Below are 25,623 nucleotides of genomic sequence, written 5' to 3'. Positions count from 1 at the left end.
GTTCAGTCAATAGAAGAGGGCATGTGGTTAGCAGGCATTAGGACTTGTAGAAAGCATAATAATAAAGACTGTAGCTTATTTCTTTTTCAGCAGGGTGCCATTCCATGACTTTAGTTGGATGAAATGATGTTTGTTGAAGGTATTGAAACTAATGTGACCCACAAGTATCACCTGTTTCTTTAATTTTTCATCCTGTTTACTTCATCCACCTGCTTTATGTTGCTTTCTGTTATCCAGGTTACCATATTGTGATACACTCCTAATGTATTTCACAGATGCTGTAGAAGGTCTTAAATACATGCTCTTGTGTGTAAAAATACATTTTTCCCCAATTAGTTTGCCTGGGAATAAGCATAGAAGATTGTCCTGTAACATTTTAAATGGCATTTATAATTTAATCACCTAAGGCATCTTTTGTCTTCACATAAATATATATATACGGATACACTAGACAATCTCGACGTACTGAAATGTCAAAATTCAGTACGTCGAGACCGAATAGTGGAAAGTGCAGTTAACCGAAACTACACTATGCCGAATCCGCCACTATCGTGGTGTCGCTTTTGTGATGTGTGGTGCGGTTTGTGGATTTATCTGAGGTTTCAGGTAAGTGTTTGAGGATAATGGGTAGGGATTTTAGTGTATGTGTGTGCGGTGGTGTTTTTTGTGTGTTTGTGTTTAGTAGACCTCAAAGTTAGAATATATAAGTAGGGGGTGTGTGGGGGGAGCAGGGGGGGCTTGCCTCTCTGCTTATAGGTAGGTTAAGTGTGTTTGTGTGTGTGTGCTGTTATGTTTGTTTAGTTAGGTAGGTTTATGTTTGTGTGTGTGTGTGTGTGATTATGTCCTGGTTTGTGTGTGTGTGTGCGAATGGTCGCGATTGTAGTACTTGTGATTGTGGGTTTTCATGTATGTGGATTTTCTACTATTCAGTCTCAAAATACTGAAATTCGACATTTCAGTATTTCGAGATTGTATAGTGAATCCATATGTACATGAGTGTATGTAAATAAGTATATAGTATTTCCCGAAAATAAGACCGGGTCTCATGCTCTTTCCCCCACCGAAATACGCATTAGGGATTATTATCAGGGGAGGCCTTATTTACCCCCCCGTACAACAATCTACATTTATTCATTTATTCATGTACAAAAATCGACATTTATTCATGTACACAAATTGACATTTATGTGTTACTTTTCTGTTATTGGACAACAGTTCTAAGTAATGCGTTAACAGTTGTGAGAGAATTCTACATAAACAGTGCAGCAAACATTTCAACTTCAGAATATCTACACCTTGGCTTTCACAGTGGAATATTTCATGCTTAACAGAAAGTGCAGAAAAATCTCAATACATGTGTACTGGAGGAGAGGAATAAAACTGAAAGCAGAAGCAATCCATTCTGTTGCCCGGATAATGGAAAAGTTATTCAAATACAGTCATGTCATCTTCTTCTGGAACATTGCTATAACTCTCCAACCCCTGAATTCTGGTCTAAATTTCTTGCGACTCCATTTCCTGTAGAACCATTGGCCCCAATCTGTCATGCCTAGCAACAGACCTCTCCTTAAATGAGCACTGCTTGTCCAAGTAGCCTGCTCTTAGTGCATTGACAACACAGCTGTCAGTGATTTTATCCCATGAATTTTTCATCCAAGTCACGACCTCTTGCTGGGTAGGCTTCACAAAGTTTTCATGCTGATTTCTCTCCATTACGTTTTCAGTGTAGTCATTGAGTTCCATGCGCGAATGGTCCTTGAATGGCTTGTTTATTGCAATATCAAGAGTCTAGAGATAAGCCGTCATTCCTGCGGGAATCATTATATGATCTATTCTTCTTCATGCAAGGAATTTCTTTATGTTTTTAGCACAGTGAGTGCTGGCTGAATCACAGACTAGCAGACCTCTTTCGCCACCTCGCAAAACAAATGGCAACATTACATCGACCCACTTCCTTATAACTGCTTGTGTGCACCTGGCTTCGGTTTCAACAGTGTAAATGCCTGAAACATGTTCAATCTTATCATTCTTGCCCTTACTAATGGATAGAGGTGGGGTTTCCTTTCCATCTAGATGAATTGCCAAAATACAGGTAACACGTGCACTCTTGTAACCAGTGGAGGAAATATAGATTGATGAGGCACCCTTCTGATCAATTGTTTGAGATCCTTGGCCCATAAACACTCCAGTTTCATCCATAGCAATCATGTTGGAGAGCTGGTATTTAGACTTGAATGCAAGTGCACGTTTAATAACTTCAGTATCTTCAAGCTTGAACAGTGTTGTTGATCTTCTTAGAGACGGTTCATATCACTGAAGGAAGCCATCCAGCCAATGTTGTGATGCTTTGAATTCTTCTGAGGATATTTCTAACTGTGGTGCCATTGCAAGGGCAAATGCTTGAATATCAGCCCTGCACACAACCAAAGTCTTTTCTCTCCTGTTAGCAATCCATTCACAGATGATGTCTTTCAGCTCAGGAAGTAATGGCTGCCGACCTGATCCACACTTGCACTTCTTAGCATTTCCCTCGTCGGCCTGTTGACTGAGGTTAACGTATGCTGCACGCCATTTTTGGACCATTCGGAGATCTAACTTCTTCTCTTTGCAGAAAGCCGTCAGATTCTTTCCCTGGGAGTCCTCCACGATTCCTTTCTTGTACTCGATGGGATAACTCTTTCTTTTTTCACTCATCTTGTCTGGAGGGGGTGTTAATTGAAGACTTACGAGACCAGAGTGGCAACACAAAATGGCGACGGTTAAGAAGACACAACCACAGCCGTTCGTTATCAAGTGCCCGTGCTTTACACGCATTGCCTGTACTTTGTCCAATCAAAGCACACCTGCCAGTGTTTATGGGACAAGGATCTCAACCGTCAAGTGTGAGTGATGATTAGAGTTACAGTAAGAATTGTGGAGGACTCCCAGGGAAAGAATCTTACGACTTTCTGCAAAGGGAAGAAGTTGGGTGTCCGAATGGTCCTAAAATGGTGAGCAGAGTATGATAACCTCAGTCAGTGGGTGTCAATAATATTATTTTATAATTCAACATGGCCGTCGTGTGTTGTTGACTATCTTAACTGGGGCTTATTTTTGGGGTAGGGTTTATATCATGACCACCCTGGAAAACTATGCTAGGCCTTATTCTCTGGTTAGGTCTTATTTACGAAGAAATACGGTATGTATATAAACAGAAAAAGAAATGTGTGTGTGTGTGTGTGTGTGTGTGTATATATATATATATATATATATATATATATATATATATATATATATATATATATATATATATATAATCATACCTCTCAACCATACCGAATTACTCGGAATTTACCGGTTTTGAGGACAAAAAAATGAGGTGCCACAAATTTCCGAGTGGCCCCTTCAAATCCCGATTTTTTTTTTTTTTTGTGTACAGTTTTAAGTTACAGCTGCTGTTAGCTTCACGAGTTAGTGCCCGTCTTCCTGTCAAGCTTGAAGATTCAGATGAGGGATTAAAAAAAAAAGTTTGTTTACAGCTCACCCATGTTGACTTGAGGCACTGTGGTAGCCAACCAAAGAGGCTGTGTGAGTCAACGCAATGACATCAAAGCATGGTTTTGATTCTGCATACAGAAAACAGCACTGGAAACTGAGAAAGATTCGGACTTATTTTAATTCCGTGACTTTATTATTAAAACATAACATGTTAAGCACTTTCATTCCTTGTTCAGGAATTTCATCAAATGTGTTTTAAATGTGTTTTAATACCAAAGTTATGGTTTTACAATTTAAATCATTTTTTTTCTCGGCTGATTTCCATTGTCGTTTTCTGCGCACAGGATTGTTGCTGTTGCAGTTTGCCATTTTTACTTAATGGGTTCACCATATATTTATGCAATGCTGTTCATGGAATACAGATTGTATTTTTTTTCTCTGCTTACAAACCCATTCCACTGTCATATTCATAATGTTGCTGTCCTATCTCATCTCCCAGTCAGTCATCCACAACCTCCAGTAATCTCGGAAAAAGTGAAGTGCTTGCTTATTGCATGTCTTTCATATCTGTCTGTTCCGTAACTTATTTGCTACTCATTTTTTCTACACATTAGAATTAGAATATTTATTCTAACTTCTGTGTTACTCTGCATCCTGGGCTGAAGTTGCAAAGAATGATTTTTAGATTACATGTTATGTACAGCCAATCATTTATCCATAATATCCTTTTTCCCATTTCTGCACATGAAGCCAGATCAACGGATTAGTGACCATCACAACACCAGATGGATAGCCTTGCCGTTATTATTCTTGCATACTACATTCAAATGTACAGCCAATTGCCCAAGCCATCCACTGCATGTCATTTAAATGTGTGAGGAACTGAGAGCACCCAGAGAAAACCCACAGAATTGAGAAAACATGCAGACTCCACACAGAAGGAGTACCATCCTAAAAACTGAAGAGAAAAGCTATGTAAGATACAATGGTAGGTACTCGCTGACAAACTGACACAGCTGCGGTGCAATAAAACTGGTCCACAGTTCAATTCCTGCTAACTAAATTGTACTGACAGGCTCACAAATGCAGGTTTCTTTCCCTTTAAAAGGCTTAAGTTCCAAGTCAAGTAAAAAAACAAGCAAGGACTCCCAAAGCAACCATTGACGGACTGTTCGTGTTAATAAACAACACACTTTATTAAAGTAAAACACACAAAAAAAACAGCAGACTGAGTGCTTTCATCCAGATTCCGATGAAGCCCCACTTCAAGGGGATGAAAGTGCTCAATCTGCTGTTTTTTTTTATGTATTTTACTTTAATAAAGTGTGCGTTTATTAATGTGAACAGTCCAGTTGCTTTGGGAGTCCTTGCTCATTTTTTAATTGTTGTGGTTTTGGATTCTGGGGACATTTTTTCTACAGTGGTTAAGTTCCAAGTCAATCAGAGAGCATATAGCTCGATAGCTCCTTACAGTTCTTATCGGCTGAGAATCCTGTTCATCAGAGCTAGTGAGAGAGCGGGAAAAGAGATAAAATGTAAATATTCGTGGTGTAGTTAGTGACGCATTCAGTACCCGTTGGTTGCGGGCACCTCATTTGGGACAGAGTGGTATCAGGATAAACTGGACTTCAACATTAATAAGAAGCTAACTTCAGAATGTTGTTGGCATGTTTTTCATCAGGTAATTGAGGTGCAATGAATGGAACAAGCTACTGCAGTATCTTCTTTCTGGTAAATGGATTATTTCCTCTATGAAGTGGCAGCGACTGGCACATTTTGGTAACTACCAGGGTAAAATGAGCAAAAGGGAAACTTGTCCTTATGGTTTTGATTCTGCATACAGAAACGGCATTGGAAACGGAGAAAGATTCGGATGTGTTGTAATTCCGTAACTTTATTATTAAAATGCATGCTAAGTGCTTTCATTCCTTGTTAAGGAATTTCATAAGATGAGTTTTAAATGTGTTTTAATACTAAAGTTATAGTTTTAGAGTGCTGTTGGATAATGGTTGTAATTTAGATTGGAATACTGTGTCGTATATTAGATGCGGAGTGTTGCCTAGGCCTAGACAGTTACTATTTAACAGATGGATTGCACAATTAAAATGACAAAGTTGTTATTTTTATTTTATAAATAGATCTAAATGTGATGATGCTTGGCATTATGATGCTGTGAAAGGTGACATGCCTTTGTTTTTTGTATCAGGAAGCTGTGGAAAGTTTTCAGACACTTTTAGAATATATTTTTCTTTCTTCAAAAAAGATTTCACCTTAAGAATCTTTTGTATTTTGTGTTACACAGCCTGGAGTGCTGACTGACTGGCAAATACATGATGTATCCATGAGGCTTTTATACCTAGTCTTGAACTTGCTGAATCCTGCAGTAGCCAACTATGCAGTTCTTGGAAAGAAAAAAACAATATATAATTCAAATTTATTCTGCAGCCACTTTATAACTTCAGTTGTATGAGATGATCTGATACTTATTTGTCTCCCATTCAGAGCTGATTGCAATCACTCATGATCTAGGGAATCTGCATACCTGGGGCTGTTTGTTCTAAATGCACAAGGATGTTTTAACACATCTGTTTGTGTTTTTATGGGTTAGATAGCCTTCATTAGAATAGCTTAGTTAGAACCCAGGAAAAGTGTTTTAAAATATTAAACCTTTGAAAGCATGGATATTTTTGGGACTAATACTGTATCCATTGTTAACTGTGTGATCTGACTCGCTGCATTTTGTAAGTAGTTTTCTTCAGGATTGCTGTGCACATAAAATACTTTGTATTCCCCCTCGACTCATGTTCTCATAAAACAGAAGAATCAGACTTTGAAACCAAAGCTCATTTTGTTCTATACAAATTGTTATTGCTTGCAGCATGAATATTTTTTTTTCTGTTTTCCATTCCATAGGGGTGGGTGAGGTTACCAGATGCATTTTCCTTGAATGTGCGTTTCAAATGCTGTTTCAATGAATGTGAGTTTCAAGGGCAGATGCGTTTTAATGCTAAGTCTCTTTTCATTATGAGACTGTATTGCTTTGTTTAGTAGATGTCTATTAGTGTTTGTGCTATAAAATGTAAAATAAAAGTTTTAAATTAAATCCTAATAATCATTGTAGAAGTAAAGCAGTATGCTCATTACAGTGTTTATGGTAAATGGGGCAAAATAGCCTAATAATGGGACATTGGAATGGTTGTGGGGAACTATGGGGCCATATTTTGGTTGTGTGTTCTTCAGTTTGTGTTTGAAAGTTGGTATCCCACAATTCCATTGGAGTGGGCGTGGTTACATAATCATGTATGCAAATTCTATGTTAATCAGTGTACAGATTTGTACCTATTTTTCATGGGCCTTTGTCCAGATTTTTGATGTTTCCAGGTTGAGAGGTATGAGATATATATATATATACACACACACACACACACACACACACACACACACACACACACACACACACACACACACACACACACAGAGAAAGAGAGTGAGCGAGAAATATAGAAGATGTATGATGGTCACTGTTAATGTAACAGCCCGAACCAATATGTAAAATGAAGAGAAAGTGTTTTTTATTATTATTATTTGTAAATCCTTTTTGTTTATCAGACCTCAGTCTGTTTATCAGTATATGTGGGATCCTTTTTGTATAATACAACTCCTAAAATTACTTAATTTTTTTTTTCTTGAATTTGGGAATGTAGCTGTTAAGTTGACATTCATGGTGCTTGTGTATCATCTAAACTGTTTGACATTGACTAATGAGTCATTCCTTTGCCTGCAAGTTAGCCTTTCCTTACTTAGCACGGCCAGGTGAGTCTGCTTCATTCTCATTGCTTAGGGTAACGGACTTTTTTGTTTACTTTCAGGAATTCCTCCTCCCCGTGGTGTCCTGCTTTATGGTCCGCCAGGCACTGGAAAAACAATGATTGCCAAAGCAGTTGCAAATGAAGTGGGTGCTTATGTTTCTGTCATCAATGGACCCGAAATTATGAGCAAGTGAGTCAAACAAGTGATAGCTAGTGATCCTTCTTTCACTGATACTGTGTGTTTTGAAGTGCTTCTTAAAACAGCACTCATGAGGCATGTATTTGGATTATTTTTTATTTTTTTTTTTAATAAGGCTTAATTCAGTGACACACTTCTGTCAATTGCAGTCTTCCACAGGATGTCCTGATTTAACCTCAGCTAAACAAGTGTACTCCACTAAATTACTTTTCATTCCATTCCTGGTTGGGTTCCATTATGATTATGGTTTCAGCTTACTCCTGGCCTCTAGTCCCTGTAAGAGTCGTAGTGCATGTATAACATTATTCCCAGAGTAGTGGTAGTGAAAGTAATCTGATTTAAAACAGTATAAAACTGTTTTTCCGTTCTAGCCTTTGGTTTAGGTAACATCTGTCTAACATTTGCTGGGTATAATGTCTGGTCTGACTGTAGTGTTTCTCTGGCACACAGCTTAACTGCTAGGATGGGTAACGTACTACATCTTTCTTTCTTATGTGAAACCCATTGAAAAGTGTACGCCTGCTTCATCTGTGTTCCTGATATGTCAAGTCCCTGGTTGGGTGTTGCTGCTCGATTCTATTCTGGTTAAAATGCTTGATCTTGTCTTTTATTTAACAAAGACTTGGAGTATAAAATTATCTGATACGCATGTAGTATTCTACTGAATTCACCTGTTGTGATAGCAGATTTATAGGACTATCTGTTTTTGTTGAGTTAAATTTTCTTATTTGAATAAGGCTTACTAGGTACATATGTTCCTGCTTTACAGGGTGGCTCTTGAATGCTTGTTAGTTAGTTGCTTGCTCAGAGTCATTAGTTACGTAGAAGAACTGTGAAAATCAAACCCTACAAGGAAGTTTCACACAAGAAGAAGGGTGGGAGTTGTTGTCTTCTCTGACTGGCCTACCTTTCAAAGATCCCACTACAGGGAGAATTAGAATAGTGTCACAAAGAGCAGAGAAGGCTGACATGCATCAGTGTTGGGATTTCCCTATCCTGCATAAGAATGGAAATATTCCTTTGGTGCCAGTATTCTGGGATTGAGGACCAGGCCCAACTGTTAGGGGAGCCATATAAGGAAAAACGGAGCGAGTGACTGAAGCCAGAAAGTTAACATTTAGGGATTAGAATGAGAGCAGATGAGCAAACAGCAAGAACTAGCATAGTTATGTAGCTTGGTTTATCCTGTCCACCAGTTAACATTCATGAGGAGTATGTGAAGGTGTGAATGCCATGTGAAAAAGCCAACACTGTGTACACTGCATGTTGTAGTCGATTTTCATGTAAGCAAGTGAATAGTTAATCATACAAAGAAAAAACATAACTGCCAGCTGGCATCTAACATTTTTATCTCAGTTGAATAGTAGGGGTTTGCCAGTGAGATACTGCACCTTAGAATGAGAAGAACCTCATACTGAGTTGTGATGGATGGTACTCCAGATTAGACAGAGGGAAACTTAAGTGATTAGATTGGTCAGGGTATCTGAATTGCCATACTTGTGTGGCCACTAAAAAGCATCTGTAAAGGAGAAGATAAAGTAATGTAAGCATCCCGGCAGACCTATAGTCAGGTTATCTGGCACACTGTGCAGTTCCCTGATCTGGCACGCTCCTCATCTGTAATTTGAAGACCAAAACAATTGCTACAGCTGAATGTCACACCTGAAGCACTTCAGCTGTGACTGCAAATACAGGATCGACAGTCGTTTGATGTTCTTTGTGTTTCACTGTTGCAGTCTTTACATTTGGGTAATCTGCTGGCAGGTTGCCCTCAGTCGGCCTGAATTCCAAAGTCTTGGGCCCTGTGTCGGTTGCTGTCTCCTCTTCCATGATGTCAGGTCGTCAGGGGTATAAAACAAGCAGCCGATGACATTTTCTTTAGTCTTTCTTGCCGCACGGTGCCCGAAGCAGAAGCATTTCGCAAGTGCCGGTCGGCCGACTCCTGAAATATTTGAGTTTGAGTTTCAGAACTGAAGTCTTCACTAAAGCTAAGTACCCCATTGGGGAAACTTTTTTCTTGCTCCATACCGATGTCAGAAAAAGTTAATAATTGTATTACTTGTGGGAAGCAAATACCTCATAAGGATTTCCATTTATACTGTATTCCTTGCCTAGGCCCTGATCACAATGTGCCTGGCTGTCAGTTTTGTGCTAGATTTAACCAACGCACTATTAAGCTTCAGTATATTTTTGCCTCAAAGTATTTTGGAAACAGATTTAACTACCCAGAAATGCTGTCGGATAACAATCCGACTACCAGAGTACATAAAAAACGCAAAGAAAAGGACAGAGACAGACAGTCGAGGTCCAAAACCGACGACGAAGCTTCTCCTAAGCCAGTCGCCAGTTCGCCGGTACTCAGTGAGGCGCTTTCGCAGCCCCTGATACCCGCTACTTTTGAGTCGCAGGCCCCTACCGAGACCCATGTGGAGTCCGGCACGCCGTGAGATCCTCAAAATATTGGACCCACGGATGTATCTCCCTCTGATGGGTCCGGAGCCGCTGAGCAGGCACTGGCTTCTGAGGGTGTATTCAGGCCTCAACATTTTTATATCAAACCGACGACAGCTGCAAAACCAAAGACAAAAGCAACTTCTAAAACTAAAAAACCGACGCATGAGCCACGTACACAGGCCACTATGCCTAAAAAACAGATGATCAAAATGGCTGAAGACCTTATTACCTTGATCAGGAGTTCCCATCCCCCTCCTGATAAGAGGCCTAGGCAAGACACTGATTATGAATCTTCAGATCAAGTTTCTATTTCTTCTGATCAGGAATTAGCTATACCTCCCTATGAGGATTCTGATGCAGAGGAGTCTATACCATCTGCATCACCTCCTGAGGATTATTCATTTGGAGAAACCTTGCATACTTTGAGGGAGCATTTTCACTGGGAGAGTCAAGATTTCTCAGAATCAAAAAAGAGGCTCAGGGATTTCCTTCTCCCTCAGCACAGGCCTTTAGCAATACCCCGTTTTAGACATTGTGGATAATGTGTTTTCGGAGTCAGGCTTGACCCCTGACTCCTTACCTCCGGCTCCCAGCAAGCCTGACAGATATTACAGGGTCCCTGACTCGCACAAAGTTATATTTAGAAACCCTGTGCTGATCCTTAAACTATTTCACAGGGTCCAAAAGGAGTTAAGGCCTCAACAGCAAAAAATCCTACCCCCTCTTTCAGGGATTCAAGGGCACTGGATAGATGGGGAAAAAGGTTTATACATCTGCAACCTTGGCAATTAGGGCCTTAAACTGCCAGTATCATATGCTCAAGTATCAACAGCATGTTATGGGATTGCTGAAATAGAAAATGATGTTGATTTCTGAATGTGCAGAAAATAAAGAATTGCAGGAATTATTGCATGCAGCTGAACAGGTTGGAAAACATACTTTGCAATGTGGTTTTGATTCCTTAGAGGCCTCCTGCAGGGCCACAGTTACTGGATCTGTGATTAGGAGACATGCCTGGCTAAAAGAGCAAAATTTGCCTAATCATGTTAAAGCTAAATTATTGGATGCACCTTGGTATTAAGGCAGAAGAGGTTTTAAAGAAAATGGAAGACAAAGCTAAGTCTTTGCAAACTGTAAAAGACTTCTTACAAGTGCAGCCACCAAGATTCAGTAGACACTGGCCTACAAAACAATTGGTCCTTTCCTGTGTCAGACAGAGCTCAAAGGGGCAAATCCAGATGCTCTAAGGGTTCCAGATACCAGGCGCAAGAATCATACAGGTCAACGCAATGGGGCGCTTCTACCTCCAAATCCGGAGGAGATAAAGTGCAAACCTACAGAAAACAGTCTCAATGACTTCCCTCTGCCTTCACCAAGCACTTACCTTTTGGCAGCACCCTTAAGGGGAAAATTAGCACTTTTTGCTCAAAATTGGCAGTTAGTAACCCAGGACAAGTGGGTGCTAAACATAGTATCACAGGGATATAGATTCCATTTCCATACTCTGCCAATGGCAAACGGTTGGCCAGATCTGCCAAAAAATCAATGGGCAGAGGCACAGAAACAGGTTACGTCCCTCCTGGATATGGGGGCCATTCAGTCAGTACCAGAACAGGAAAAAGGACATGGTTTTTACTCAAGACTGTTCTTGGTGCCCAGAAAGGACAAGGCCTGGTGGCCAATACTGGATTTATCGATTTTGAACACATACCTGGACATTCCAAAATTCAAAATGCTGACTTTGCTGCAGCTTCTGCCCATGCTGGGCAAGAATGCTTGGCTGGTGACATTAGACCTAAAAGAGGCATACCTGCATGTCCCAATAAGGCAATCGTGCAGAAGATACCTCAGATTCAAGGCTGGCTTAATGCATTACCAATTCTCTGCACTGCCCTTTGGCTTGTCTAGTGCACCCAGGGTCTTTACAAAGTGCCTGACACCAGTAATTGCCTTTTGCAGACAAAGAAGTATACAAATATATCCTTACTTGGACAACTGTCTCATTCAAGCAGAGAACAAGGGCATTCTTCTTCAACACCTGGCATTTGTGAAAAGGCTTCTAACATGCCTAGGGTACACAATAAATGAAAATAAATCACAACTGGTACCCTCTCAAAAGATAACACTCCTGGGTGCAAGCGTGAATACAACTGCCCAGATGGCTTACCTCACGCCAGACAAACAAAGGCAACTGACTACTTACTTCAAACTGATGGCAACAAAAACCCAGTTATCTGCAAGACAAACTCTGCAGGCATTGGGCTTCATGGCATCCTGCATCCTACTGATTCCACATGCAAGACTGCATATGAGGAAACTTCAATGGTGCCTAAAAAGTTTATGGAGTCAACATTGTCACAGTCCGGAAACAATGATTCCTCTAATTCCCTGCCTACAACAAGAGTTTCTATGGTGGGCAAAGGCATGTCACCAAAACATGGGACAAGCCTTCACTCTACCCCCTTCCAGCCAAACCTTAACAACAGAAGCATCAGATTATGCCTGGGGGGCCCACATGGCGGGAAGATATATTCAGGGCATATGGACCCCAAAACAAATGCATCTACATATCAACCAAAAAGAGATGCCAGCTATTCAAAATGCCCTGACAGCCTTCAAGGACTTACTTCATCCAGGACAACTACTGATAAAGACGGACAACACCACGATTATGTGGTATATAAACAAGCATGGGGGCACGCACTCATACCCCCTTTGCAGACTAGCAATGGCACTGTGGGACACAGCCTTGACTTACCAAATACATCTTCAAGCTCATTTCCTGAGAGGAAAACAAAATACTCTGGCAGATGACTTAAGCAGAAACCTTATGGACCCTCACGAGTGGAAACTAGATCCACAAGTCTTCAGCATGATAACACAGAAATGGGGGAGCCCAGACATAGATCTATTTGCCTCTCCTCAAAATTATCAATTGAAAAGATTCTGCAGAAGGACTTATCACAGACAAGCATGGAAAGTGGATGCCCTATCCTTTAGTTGGAAAAACCTATCAGTTTGCGCCTTTCCTCCTCTGCCTCTTCTTCCCAAGGTCCTACTAAAAGTCAGGCAAGAGAAACCAAAGATGATACTAATTGCTCTGGACTGGCCCCGCTAATACTGGTACCCAGTCCTAAAGAACTTGTCTCAATACCCAGCTTGGACCTTACCTCAAAGACCTCAACTACTGTCCCAGCAAAACAGTCAGATCCTACACAATCAACTCCAGACACTGAACCTAGCAGCATGGCTGATCATGTAGTTCTACAAACAACACCTCTCAGTAAAGCTGTGATGCGTGTCATTTTGGAAGCCAGAAGGCCTAGTACTAGAAAATCTTATGCTGATAAATGGAAGAGATTCTGTGCATGGAATCAAGCACAAGGAACTGATACAGCAGAACCAAATATTCCTCAGATATTACAATACTTGACTGAAATGATTGACAAAGGCCTATCTTTCTCATCAATTAAAATCCATGCCTCTGCCATTTCGGCTCATTACAATACAGAGCCAGCAATCTTTTCTCACCCTTTACTAAAGCAGTATCTTAGAGGAGCCAAAAATTTAAGGCCTCCTAGAAGATCACCAATACCTGCATGGGACCTCAATTATGTGTTGGAAAAGCTCACCCTGCCTCCATTTGAACCAGCTGCTACTGCTGATATAAAGTTCTTATCATGGAAAATAGCTCTGCTACTAGCAATTACTTCAGCAAGAAGAGTCTCTGAGCTACAGGCCCTCATGGCTGTGGAGCCTTTTATCATATTGTACTCAGATAGGGTGTCTCTGAGGACAAATCCAACATTTATGCCTAAGGTGGTTTCCAGTGTGGCTCTTAACCAAACTATTCATCTGCCAACCATTTATCCAAATGCACAGAACAAGGGGAGAGAATTCTGCATTCCTTGGACGTACACAGACAGCTAAGATTCTACTTGAGCAGGACTAAAGCTCTAAGAAAAACTGAGCAATTACTAGCGACATATGCTGCAGGATCAGAAGGAAAGGCTATTTCAAAGCAGACTATTTCAAAGTGGATAAGCCACTGTATTTGTTTCTGCTACTTACACCATGGCAAACCTCTGCCCAAGGGCATTAGGTCTCATTCCACCAGAGCTGCAGTTACTTCAGCAGACTTTCTCAGAGGAATACTAACCAAAGACATTCTAGAGGCTGCTACTTGGAGTTCTGTTCACACCTTTACAAAGCATTATCATTTGCCTCTCTAAGTCCAGGGCAGGCTTTGCCACTGCAGTTCTGCAGGGCCTTATAGCCGCACCTAATGCTGTTTAGCTCCAGCCTCCCAACCATAGCTTTGGGATTCTACCCAAATGTAATGACTGCAACAGTGAAACACGAAGAACATAGTACAGTTGTGTACACTTACCATAAATGTAGATGTTCGAGTGTATTCACTGTTGCAGTCCAGGTTACCCGCCTGCCATCCCCCTTTCATTCTGCAGTTTATCTTTCCTTCTCTATCTTCTACAACCTATGTGGTATATTTGCTTGTAGATGAAGGTAAAGTTTATATTGATGCATGTATATATAGTTTTTATATATATATTTTTTTGCTACTTTTTGGGGGCACCTGACACCTGGGGCAAGAAAAACTAAAGAAAATGGCGTTAGCTGCTTGTTTTATACCCCTGACGACCTGACGTCATGGAAGAGGAGACAGCAACTGATGCAGGACCCAAGACTTTGAAATTCAGGCCGACTGAGGACAACCTGCCAGCAGATTACCCAAATGTAATGACTGCAACAGTGAATATACTCGAACATCTACATTTATGGTAAGTGTACACAACTGTACTTTAATGCCAGTACTGCACTACCAGACTATTGGCATCTGCCAATCATGCCCCTCAACAACTTACACCCAGGGCAGCTATTCCCTTCTCCCCACCCTTGCTGCGCCTCTGTAGACTCCAAGCATATCTATAGAAACTGTACAAGATAAATGCATTCGAGATAAATAAGTTATAAAGAAAAAATATACAAGATGAATGCCAAATGAGTATAAAAAAAAACAGTTGGTAGTACTGATGACAGAAGATAACGATTTCCCTCTGCAGAGTCGCACAAGAGGCACTATTGAGCTGAGCATGTTAAACAGAAGTGTGGCAAAGTGGTCGATAGTTGTAGGCCAATGCAGGCCAAAAGAAGAATCAAACAATTTGGTCTGATGCAGATTAAATAAGGGAGTTGGCATAAAGAATATGAGAACTTGTTGGAAAAATAGAGAGATTTTAGTATTAGCCTTGTGTGCTACAGAAACAAAGCCAAGAGTTGTAAAGAATTATTTTTAGTAAATGCTTAAATGAATGAATGCAATTGACCTGACAGGGATTGGATGGAATTCCAAAAGTTGGCCATATAGTTGGAGTATAAGCCGTGCCCTATAGATTCATTTCATTTATAAATTTCAAGTAGTTATTTGTCATTTAAGCAATGGAATCTATATGGAACATAATGGTGGAGGGCATCACTGATAGTGGGGTAGGAAGAAGGGTTGTGTTTAATTTTGTGTGCTAGCAGTAGTTGTGTGATTGCTGTGTGATGATGTAATTCAAGCTAGTTTAGTGGTTTAAGTTTAAGCAGTGATGGGTATGGCAGAGCTGACTGGTTGCAAATCGTGCCATTGATCTCATTTGAATTTTAAAGTATACTGTAGATTGGTCAAGATGGGAGAGACATAAAGAAGAGAAGGTAAAAGATAAATGTTGGCTAGAGTTCTAGTTTGGGTTTCTAAGAAAAGTCTTAGCTCTGTAACAGCATATTTAGTTTTTGGTGAGTTTTTGTGATATAGTTTTATATGTGAAGGTCGGGCTTTAGATTGTCATTTATTGTTGCATCTAGGAATTCACTATGAGAAACAAAAAACTGAAAGAAGCTTCAAATAAAAATGTGTGTTCATTAATACAACAGATTTGTGAAAAACCTAGACCAAGAAACTTTAAGCTGGAAAAAAGAATTATTTGAGGAAGTGGGAAATATAAACGGTAAAACCTAGAGATTTTTGAAAACTATAAAAAAAGAAATTTGGACATGGGAAAGAAAAAGAGATTTGATATGGTGCAATATTTATGCAAAGGAGAAATCAAAACTGATCAATACAAAAAGAGCAGCCCTAAAGATATTTGAAGAGAAATACAGGCAAAGGCATCCAGATATGGAACATTTCACAATAAAAAAATATCACAAAGAGGGAACGTAGAAAGGAAGATTTTAAAGTTGTTGTGTCTTTCGGCTTTTCCCAGTTAGGGGTCGCCACAGCAGAACTCCGGTCCGCTAATGATTGGCAGTAGATTTTTACGTGCCGAGTTTCCGGCCCTGACGCATAACCTTCAACGAAGGCACTCCCATTCTCTAGCTGAGAATCGAACAGGACAACGTCTTACTGTGAGGCGACAACACTACCACAGCACCACCACCGCAGCCACAGAAAGGAAGATTTTAAAGTAGAAGTTAAAAAAGAGAATTTGAAGTTATGGAATGAAGGATTTGGTGTAGAAGGTCTAACACAGGTTACATTACAGTGTGATGGAACAAGTTCCCAAAGTAAGGAAAAACAAGATGAGGAGACATCTGAAGAAGAAATATGAACATTGGAAAGAAAAAAGATTTAATATGTTGTAATATTTGTGCAAAGGAGAAAACAAAACTTATCAATACAAAAAGAGCAGCATCAAAGGGTTTAAAAGAGCAGCATCAAAGGGTTTACTATGGGAATATCTGATCAACATCGGTCGAACGTTTACAATGTCGACCTTCAATGTTGAATCTGAAATTTCGAATAGTAACCCACAATGAAACTGAATACATCGAACTCCATGGTCTGATGTGTTCGACATAGCAGGAGGTAAAGTCACTCACCTCCTGCTATGCACAGTAACATACCGTTGAACTCTACATTCAACAGTACGTTAATTCTACTATTTTGCAGGGGGGCTGCGCCACCCTGCACCCCCCACACCCCCTACATATTAAATATACCAACTCTGAAATCACACTACAGTGAGGAACTGGGCTAATTCCTTGAATTTTTTCGTGTTTCACTGTTGCAGTCTTCACATTTGGGTTATCTGCCTGCAGGTAGCCCTCAGCTGGCCTGAATACCAGAGTTCTGGATTCCTGCGTCGGATGCTGTCGCTTCTTCCATGATGTCAGGTCGTCAGGGGTATAAAACATGCAGCCGATGCCATTACATCAGTCTTTCTTGCCATGCGGTGCTTGAAGCAGCAGCAGTTCACAAGTGCCGGTCGGCCGACTCCTGAAATTTTCGTTTTCGAGTTTCAGAACCAAAGTCTTCAAAAAAGCGAAGTACCCCATTGGGGATCCTTTTTCTTGCTCTTAACCGATGTCAGTAAAAGTTAACAATTGTATTACCTGTGGAAAGCAAATACTTCATAAAGATTTTCATTCGTACTGCATTCCTTGCTTAGGCCCAGACCACGACGTCCCTCGCTGTTGGTTTTGTGCCTTGTTCAACCCCCGAACTATTAATCGTCGGGCTATACTTGCAACAAATGATTTTGGTACGCGGTATAACTATCCAGAAATGGCTTTGGTAAGCCATCTGACTACCGATATTCCAAAAAAAGTAAGGATAAAGACAGAGACAGACCACATAGGTCCAAAACTGCCGACGATGCTTCCGTTAAGCTAGTCACCAATCCGCCAGTACGCAGTAAGGCGCTTTTGCAGCCCCTGATACCCGCTACCTCAGATTCGCAGGCCTCTACTGAGAACCATTTGGAGTACGGTATGCCACGAGATGCTTCTTCGACTATGGAATCTGCAGATGTCTCTACCTTTGATGGGTCTGGAGCAGTTGTGCAGGCAACAGCTTCTGAGGATGCATTCAGGCCTACAGACTTGCATTTTAAACCAACGCCATCTTCTTCATCCAGGCCTAAAACTCGACCCACACCTAGAAAACCGACTTCCAGACCACATGCCTAGGCCCATATGCCTAAAAAACAAATGCTTAGAATGGCTGAAGACCATATTACCTTAATTAGGGGAAGCCAGCCTTCCCCCTCTAAGAGACCTAGAACTGATTTTCCTTCTGATTCTTCTGATCAGGAATCTGATATTTCTGTTTCTTCTGATTACCAGGATTTGCCCTTATCTACCTATGAGGATTCTGATGCAGAGGATTCCATTCCCTCTGCTTCCGCTCCAGAAGATTTTTCTTTTGGTGAAACCTTGCACACTCTTAGGGAGCATTTCCGCTGGGAAAGCCAGGATTACTCTGACTCCAAAAAGAGGCTTAGGGAATTCTTACTCCTCCCTCAACACAGGCCTTTAGCTATCCCTCCTGTTATGGACATTGTAGATGATGCTTTCTTGGAATCTAGCCTTACACCAGACACTTTACCTCCAGCTCCCAGAAAACCTGACAGGTATTACAGAGTACCTGGCTCTCACAAGTTCCTCTTCAAGAATCCTACTGCGGATCCAGAGACCATTTCCCCAGGACCAAAGGACATTAAGGCTACTGCTGCCAAAAACCCTACCCCTTCTGATAGAGATTCTAGAGCCTTGGACAGATTGGTTTAGAAGGTATATACTTCTGCTACTTCGGCCATTAGGGCTTTAAATTGCCAGTTTCACATGTTAAAGTATCAGCAGCATATTATGGGGCTACTTAAACAGAAAATGGTGTTGATTCCTGACTGTGCTGAACACAAAGAATTACAGGATTTAATGCATTCTGCAGAACAAGTTGGTAAACATACTTTGCAATGTTGTTTTCATTCTTTAGAAACATCTTGTAGGGCTGCTGTCACTGGGTCTGTACTTAGAAGGGATGCTTGGCTTAAGGAGCAAAATTTGCCAGATCATGTTAAAGTTAAATTACTGGATGCAGTTACTTAAACCAAGACTGCCTGTTTGGCAACTAAGCAGAAAAAGTCCTCAAAAAGATGGAGGAAAAAGCTAAATCTATGCAAACTGTTAAAGATTTCCTGCAAGTACAGCCTCCCAGATTTAGCAGGCATTGGCCTTCAAAGAATTGGTCCTTTCCAGGCCTTCTCAGTCCAAACCCAGGAACTTCAGACCACTTAGGTTACAGTCTCAGGCTATGCACAGGCCTAAACAGTGGGGGGCTCCCACTTCCAAAGCAGGGAGTAGTAAGACACGCCCCTACGGAACAATGGCACAATGATTTAATCTTAACCTTTCCAAGCCCTGCTCAACTGCCTGCTCCCTTAGGAGGAAAGCTCCCCCTGCATGCAAAAAACTGGGAACATTACCCAGGACAAATGAGTTTTGAATATAGTTTCCCAAGGATACAAATTCCACTTCCACACCCTACCAACCCCAAACGGTTGGCCAGACCTACCTCCAAATCAGTGGGCAGAGGCTCTACAGCAGGTTCTCTCTCTTCTGAGTATCAGGGCTTTTCAACCTGTCCCAGCAGAAGAAAGGGGACAAGGTTTTTATTCAAGACTTTTCCTGGTTCCCAGAAAAGACAGCTCCTGGCATCCTATCCTGGAACTCTCTATTCTAAACACCTTTTTGGTAATCCCAAAATTCAAAATGCTAACACTTCAACAGCTGCTTCCTATGCTAGGCAAAGATGCCTGGTTGGCAACCTTAGACTTAAAGGAAGCTTACCTGCACATTCCAATAAGGGAATCTTGCAGGAAATACCTACGCTTCAGGGCAGGCTCCATGCGCTATCAGTTCTCTGCACTTTCCTTTGGCTTATCTACTGCGCCCAGGGTATTCACAAAGTGTCTAGCTCCAGCCATTGCATTTTGCAGGCAGAGAAGTATTCAAATATACCCGTACTTGGACGATTGTCTGATTCAGGCAGAAAGCCAGGACATGCTATTAAAACATCTGGCATTCGTAAAGAAACTTCTAACCTCACTGGGGTACACCATAAACGAAAAGAAATCTCACCTAGTACCCTGCCAACAGATTGTATTCCTGGGAGCAAGCTTGAACACAACTTCCCAGATGGCTTTCCTCACTCCAGAGAAACAAGTTTATTTGACAATCTGCTTCAAACTATTGGCCACAAAGACCCAGCTATCTCCAAGGAAAATTCTGCAAGCCCTGGGGTTCATGGCCTCTTGCATTCTACTAATTCCATATGCAAGACTGCATATGAGGAAACTACAATGGTATCTAAAAAGCCTATGGTGCCAACATTCTCAGAACCTGGAATCAATGATTCCTATCATTCCTTGTATAAAGACAGTGTTCCTTTGGTGGGCAGAGGCCTGCTACCACAACAAGGGGCTCCCTTTCACTCTACACCCAAACCCTAACAACAGACACATATGCATGGGGGGCTCACTTGGCAAGGCAGTGCATTCAGGGCAAATGGAACCCGAGACAGATGCACCTGCGTATCATCCAAAAAGAAATGTTAGCTGTACAGAATTCCCTGACAGCCTTCAAGGACCACATTCTTCCTGGACAGTTATTGGTAAAGACAGACAACACCACAGTTATGTGGTACATAAACAAGCAGGGGGGGGAACCCACTCGTACCCTCTCTGCAGACTAGCCATGGCTCTGTGGAACACAGCCTTGAGCTACTAAGTGCACTTACAGGCTCAATTCTTGCCAGGCAAGCTAAACTCTCTGGTAGACGACCTAAGCAGAAATCTCATGGACCCACACGAATGGAAACTGGAACTAAAAATATTCAACCTCTTGAGGAAAAAATGGGGGACTCCAGAGATAGACCTGTTTGCCTCCCCTCAGAACTACCAATTGGACAAATTCTGCACATGGACCTCCCAGAGTCAAGCTTAGAAAGTGGATGCCCTGCCCTTTACCTAGGAAAGCCTCTCGGTTTATGCCTTTCCCCCTCTGCCTCTCCTCTTGAAGGTTCTGCTAAAGATCAAACAGGACAAGCCAAGGACAATACTGATTGCACCAGACTGGCCACACCAGCACTGGTACCCCCTCTTGCGCAGTATGACACTGCTGGACCCATGGCACCTGCCTCAGACCCCTTTCCTGCTGTCCCAGAAGGCGGGCCAGATTCTGCACCCTCAACTTCAAACCCTGAACATTGCAGCCTGGCTAATCCCTTGAGCTCTCTAATGGCATCCCTCAGTAAGCAGGTGCTGGATGTCATTCTGGAGGCAAGGAGGCCTAGTACTAGAAAATCCTTTGTTGAGAAGTGGAAAAGATGCTGTTCCTGGGACCAGACTCAGGGGATGGGCACAACAGTACCCAGCTTACCTCATATACTTCAGTACTTAACAGAAATGCTCCACAAGGGCCTATCCTTCTTGTCAATTAAAATTCATGCCTCTGCCATTTCACCACATTATAATACTTAACCACCCCTCTTCTCTCACCCCCCCCGCTAAAGCAATTCCTCAGAGAGGCCAAAAATTTAAGACTCCCCCAGGAGAGCCCCTACTCTAGCCTGGAACCTTAACTTTGTATTGGAAAAGCTCACTCTCCCTCCCTTTAAGCCAGCTGCAGCTGCAGAGTTGAAATTCCTTTCTTGGAAAACAGCCTTCCTTCTAGCCAACACTTCAGCAAGAAGAGTGCCTGAATTACAGGCCCTCATGGCAGTGGAGCCTTTCATTATCTTCCATGCAGACAGGGTTTCCCTCAGGACCAATCCTTCTTTTGTGCCAAGGTCTAATGTGGCCCTAAATCAGTCCATTCATTTGCCCACCTTTTTCCCGAATCCACAAAACAAGGGAGAACGAATACTGCACTCTTTGGACGTGCACAGACAACTTAGATTTTATTTGGACAGGACTAAGCCTCTCAGAAAATCTGAACAGCTGCTAGTTGGGTTTGCTGCAGGGGCAGAGGGGAAGGCCATTTCAAAACAAACCATTTCTAAATGGATAGCCCATTGCATTCATTTCTGCTATAAGCACCATGGAAAACCTACCCCACAGGGAATAAGATCACATTCCACCAGGGCTGCATCTACCTCTATAGCCTTTTTCAGAGGACTCCTCTACCAGGGACATCCTAGAAGCAGCTACCTGGAGCTCTGTACATACCTTCACCAAGCATTACCACATGCCTGTTTTTTCCAAATCCAGAGCTGGTTTTGCCACTGCAGTCTTGCAGGGCTTAATAGCTGGCCCTAATGCTCTCTAACTTCCTCCTCCCTTCCTTAGCTTTGGGAATCAACCCAAATGTGATGACTGCAACAGTGAAACACAAAGAACATAGTACAGTTGTGTACACTTACCATAAATGTAGATGTTCGAGTGTATTCACTGTTGCAGTCCTGGTTACCCTCCCTCCAGCCCCCTGACTTCTCTTGGCTCTACCTCTCCTTCTTGTTTGGTGTAGTTAAGCTTTCTGGTGTATTTGCTTTTTGATGGAGGTATACCATAACATATAATTGCTTCCTATTGTGGGGGCACCTGACATCTGGGGCAAGAAAAAACTGATGTAATGGCATCGGCTGCATGTTTTATACCCCTGACGACCTGACGTCATGGAAGAAGTGACTGCATCTGATGCAGGAATCCAAGACTCTGGTATTCAGGCCGACTGAGGGCTACTTGCAGGCAGATAACGCAAATGTGATGACTGCAACAGTGAAAACATTCAAACATCTACATTTATGGTAAGTGTACACAACTGTACTTTCCTCACTGAAGCGTGAAGTCTTGGTATGTCGCTTGCTGAAAGGTCGAGTGCACCATACAACTCGACTAAACATGGTGAACCACTCTTGATTCAATCAGCCATTCGACTGACTGCCATTCAGGTAAGTGACTGCAAACTGCATCAAAGATATTTTTAGAGAAATGTAGGCAAAGAAGTCCGGACTTAATATGGTGTAATATTTGTGCAAAGGAGAAAACAAAACTCATCAGTACAAAAAGAGTGCATCAAAGATATTTGAAGAGAAATACAGGCAAAAGAATCTGGACTTTACAGTACAAAAAATAAAAGACAAAGAGGAAAAGTACAAAAGAAGATTAGTAATGGAGAAGTTAAAGAGATAGAAACTGAGGTTATGGAGTGCCTGCGGAGAGAAGAATTCAGTATAGAAAATTTAACTCAGAAAGCACCACAACAGGCTAGAGCAATAGACATCCAAATTAAATTGAGGAGAAACTAGTGGAACGGGAAGCAACTGGTCAGTTGCCATATGGAGATATTTTGGAAACCAGTGTTAATGTTCACTTGAAGATGGACTCAAGGGAAGGAACAGGAAGCTGTAGCAACTCTGACGCAGTCAATGATGAGGAGTTATAGGCTAGTGAGTTCCCGTATGACATAGCATCGGTTCACACAGGATGAAATTGAAGAGAATGTGCCACAGGGAGATGATGTAGAACTTTCTATAGAATGGCCGCAGAAAATGGAGAACAAAAAAATGTGCTCTCAGTTTTGAAGAAAATGAGCTAAGAGAAGAGGTGCTTGATTTAATAGAGATAGATAGACATATTAAGATCAATGAAAGAAATAGACTGCAGGTCAATAAAACCCTAAAAGTTAGAAGTTTGATAAAACAAATAAACACAATAATTAGCACAGTCCATAGAGATCCGTGCAATATAACAGAAGTAAACAGGATATATTAGTGTGCAGCTAAATTAATAACAGATGAAATTCTACCACAAGAATACATAGTAGTAAGGGAAAGGAAAGGGGGAAATTGAATACCATCATGGAAGTATCGAATAGAGAAAACTATAAATTAATTAAGACAAGAAGTGTCACTGTTAGAAGAGTATAGAAGAGGGAACAGATCAACAAAAATACTCAGAAAGATAGACCTGATAAATGCAATGCGCAGTATTATAATGGATCAAACTTTATCATGCACATCGCAAATAATAAACTTAAAATATCAGCACAGGCAGAAAAACTTAGAAGATACAGAGATAAATATAAAAGAGAAGTACAAAATAAGCAATTTATTGATGACCCAAAAAAGATTTTATAGAGAAGTGGAAAACAAGGTAAAAGGAAGTGAAAAGCCATCAAAAAAAGAAGAAATAGATACATTTAGGAGAAATATTTATGAAGATCCTGTGGAACATAGCAAAGATGCTAAATGGATAGAAGTAAAAGAAAGAGTAAAAAAGTTCAAAGGTACAGGGTATAAAATGGGATGAAATAACAGCCAGAGAGATTGAAACAAAGTTAAGAAAAGCCTCTAACTGGAAAATTCCAGGCCTAGATGCAGTACCTAACTTCTGGTTAAAAGTATTAACATCTTTGCACGAAGATTTAACCATGAGTAAGAATTCTTTATATACGCATCCTGAACAGACACCAGCCTAGCTAACAGGAAAAACAATGCTGCTACTTAAGAGTGAATCCACAAGCTACCCTAAAAATTATAGACCAATAACTTGCCGTCCAACGAAGTATAAACTATACACTGGAATTGATGCTGACAGAGTTTATAGTCGTTTAGAAGAAAACTCAATTTTGGCAGTAGAAAAAAAGGGTGATAAGTCATATGGAACAAAGGATCATTTGTTAAATAAAGTCATAGTGGAGAACTGTAAAAGGGTGGAGAATCTATGTATGGCATGGATTGACTACAAAAAAGCATTTTACAGTATCCCACATTCATGGAGAAAAGAGTGCTTAAAAATGTAGAATATACACCCTACATGATAAACTACATCACAGCAACCATTAAACAGTGGCAGACCACTGTGCAGTTAAGCCATGATAAAGGGCAAATTACTATTCCAGGGATAAAAATCCTAAGGGGGATATTCCAGGGTGACTCTCTGTCACTGTTGTTCTTTTGCCTTGCCCTTAACCCATTAATTAAGCTGTCTGCTTAACAGATTAGGTCATGGCTATAATTTGGCTCCTAGAAAGCAACAAAGTGTAAAGACCTCGTCTTCTCTTTGTCAATGATTTAAAACTGTATAGCTCATCAGACGAGGAAAAGGAAGCACAACTGCAAGTAGTCAAAACTTTTTCAGATGATATAAGAATGTCATTTGGTCTTGATAAATGTGCAAAAACAATCTTTAAAGCAGGAAGACTGCAGCACCAAGAAAACAGTTTGGGACAAGACTGTGACATAGAAGAACTTGAGCAAGAGGGAGTATATAAATATGTGGGAATTGATGAAGGCTCAACAATAAAACCTGAACAAATGCAAATAAAACTTAATAAGGAATATTTTAGAAAACTTAAATTAATCCTGAAAACAGCGTTGATATCTAGGAACAAAATTCAAGCTATAAACCAATTTGCTCTTCCTGTTCTAACGTACAGTTTTGGAGTGATTGACTGGCCCCAAAAGATGTTGGATAGATTAGACAGGAAAACAAGAAGGATGCTTCTTGCTCATCAAATGATTTATAAAAAATCAGTGCATACCAAGATTATATATTCCCCGTTCCGAAGGAAGTATGGGCCTAACTGAAACTGATTATATGTATAGATCTGCAACTGTGGGACTGCATGCATATCTGCTGACCTCACAAGACCCAAATATAGTGAAAGTTTTGAAACATGTGGAGAATAAATCTAAGATGACTTCCCTTTTTTGTCTAGCAGAAGCATATCGGTGTCGAGCAGGAATGGAAATCAAAGCAGAGGTAGATAAAAATCAGACAGCAACTGAATGTGCCAAAAAACAAAAGAAAGAATATAAGGTAAAGGACCTGATGAGAAGGCAAGAAATATGGAAAATGCATAAATATAATTGCAAGTATAGAATACTGGAAGAACCCCTTG

General features: G+C 41.0%; 1 protein-coding gene across 1 annotated transcript in view; it reads left to right on the top strand.

The window, feature by feature from the left end:
• The window catches only part of LOC122792856 (ATPase family protein 2 homolog), a 1,253,755-nt gene that overhangs the window by 137,987 nt on the left and 1,090,145 nt on the right, over positions 1-25,623 (top strand). Inside the window, exon 6 of the mRNA XM_044060416.1 lies at positions 7,347-7,476. Within this exon, the coding sequence (XP_043916351.1) occupies positions 7,347-7,476 (130 nt within the window). The remainder of the gene's footprint in view (positions 1-7,346; positions 7,477-25,623) is intronic.

The sequence above is a fragment of the Protopterus annectens genome, chromosome 2.part0 (assembly GCF_019279795.1).
Source record: "Protopterus annectens isolate FY-2018-M chromosome 2.part0, PAN1.0, whole genome shotgun sequence".
Taxonomy (NCBI): domain Eukaryota; kingdom Metazoa; phylum Chordata; order Ceratodontiformes; family Protopteridae; genus Protopterus; species Protopterus annectens.
This window is presented reverse-complemented; position numbering and strand designations above follow the sequence as displayed.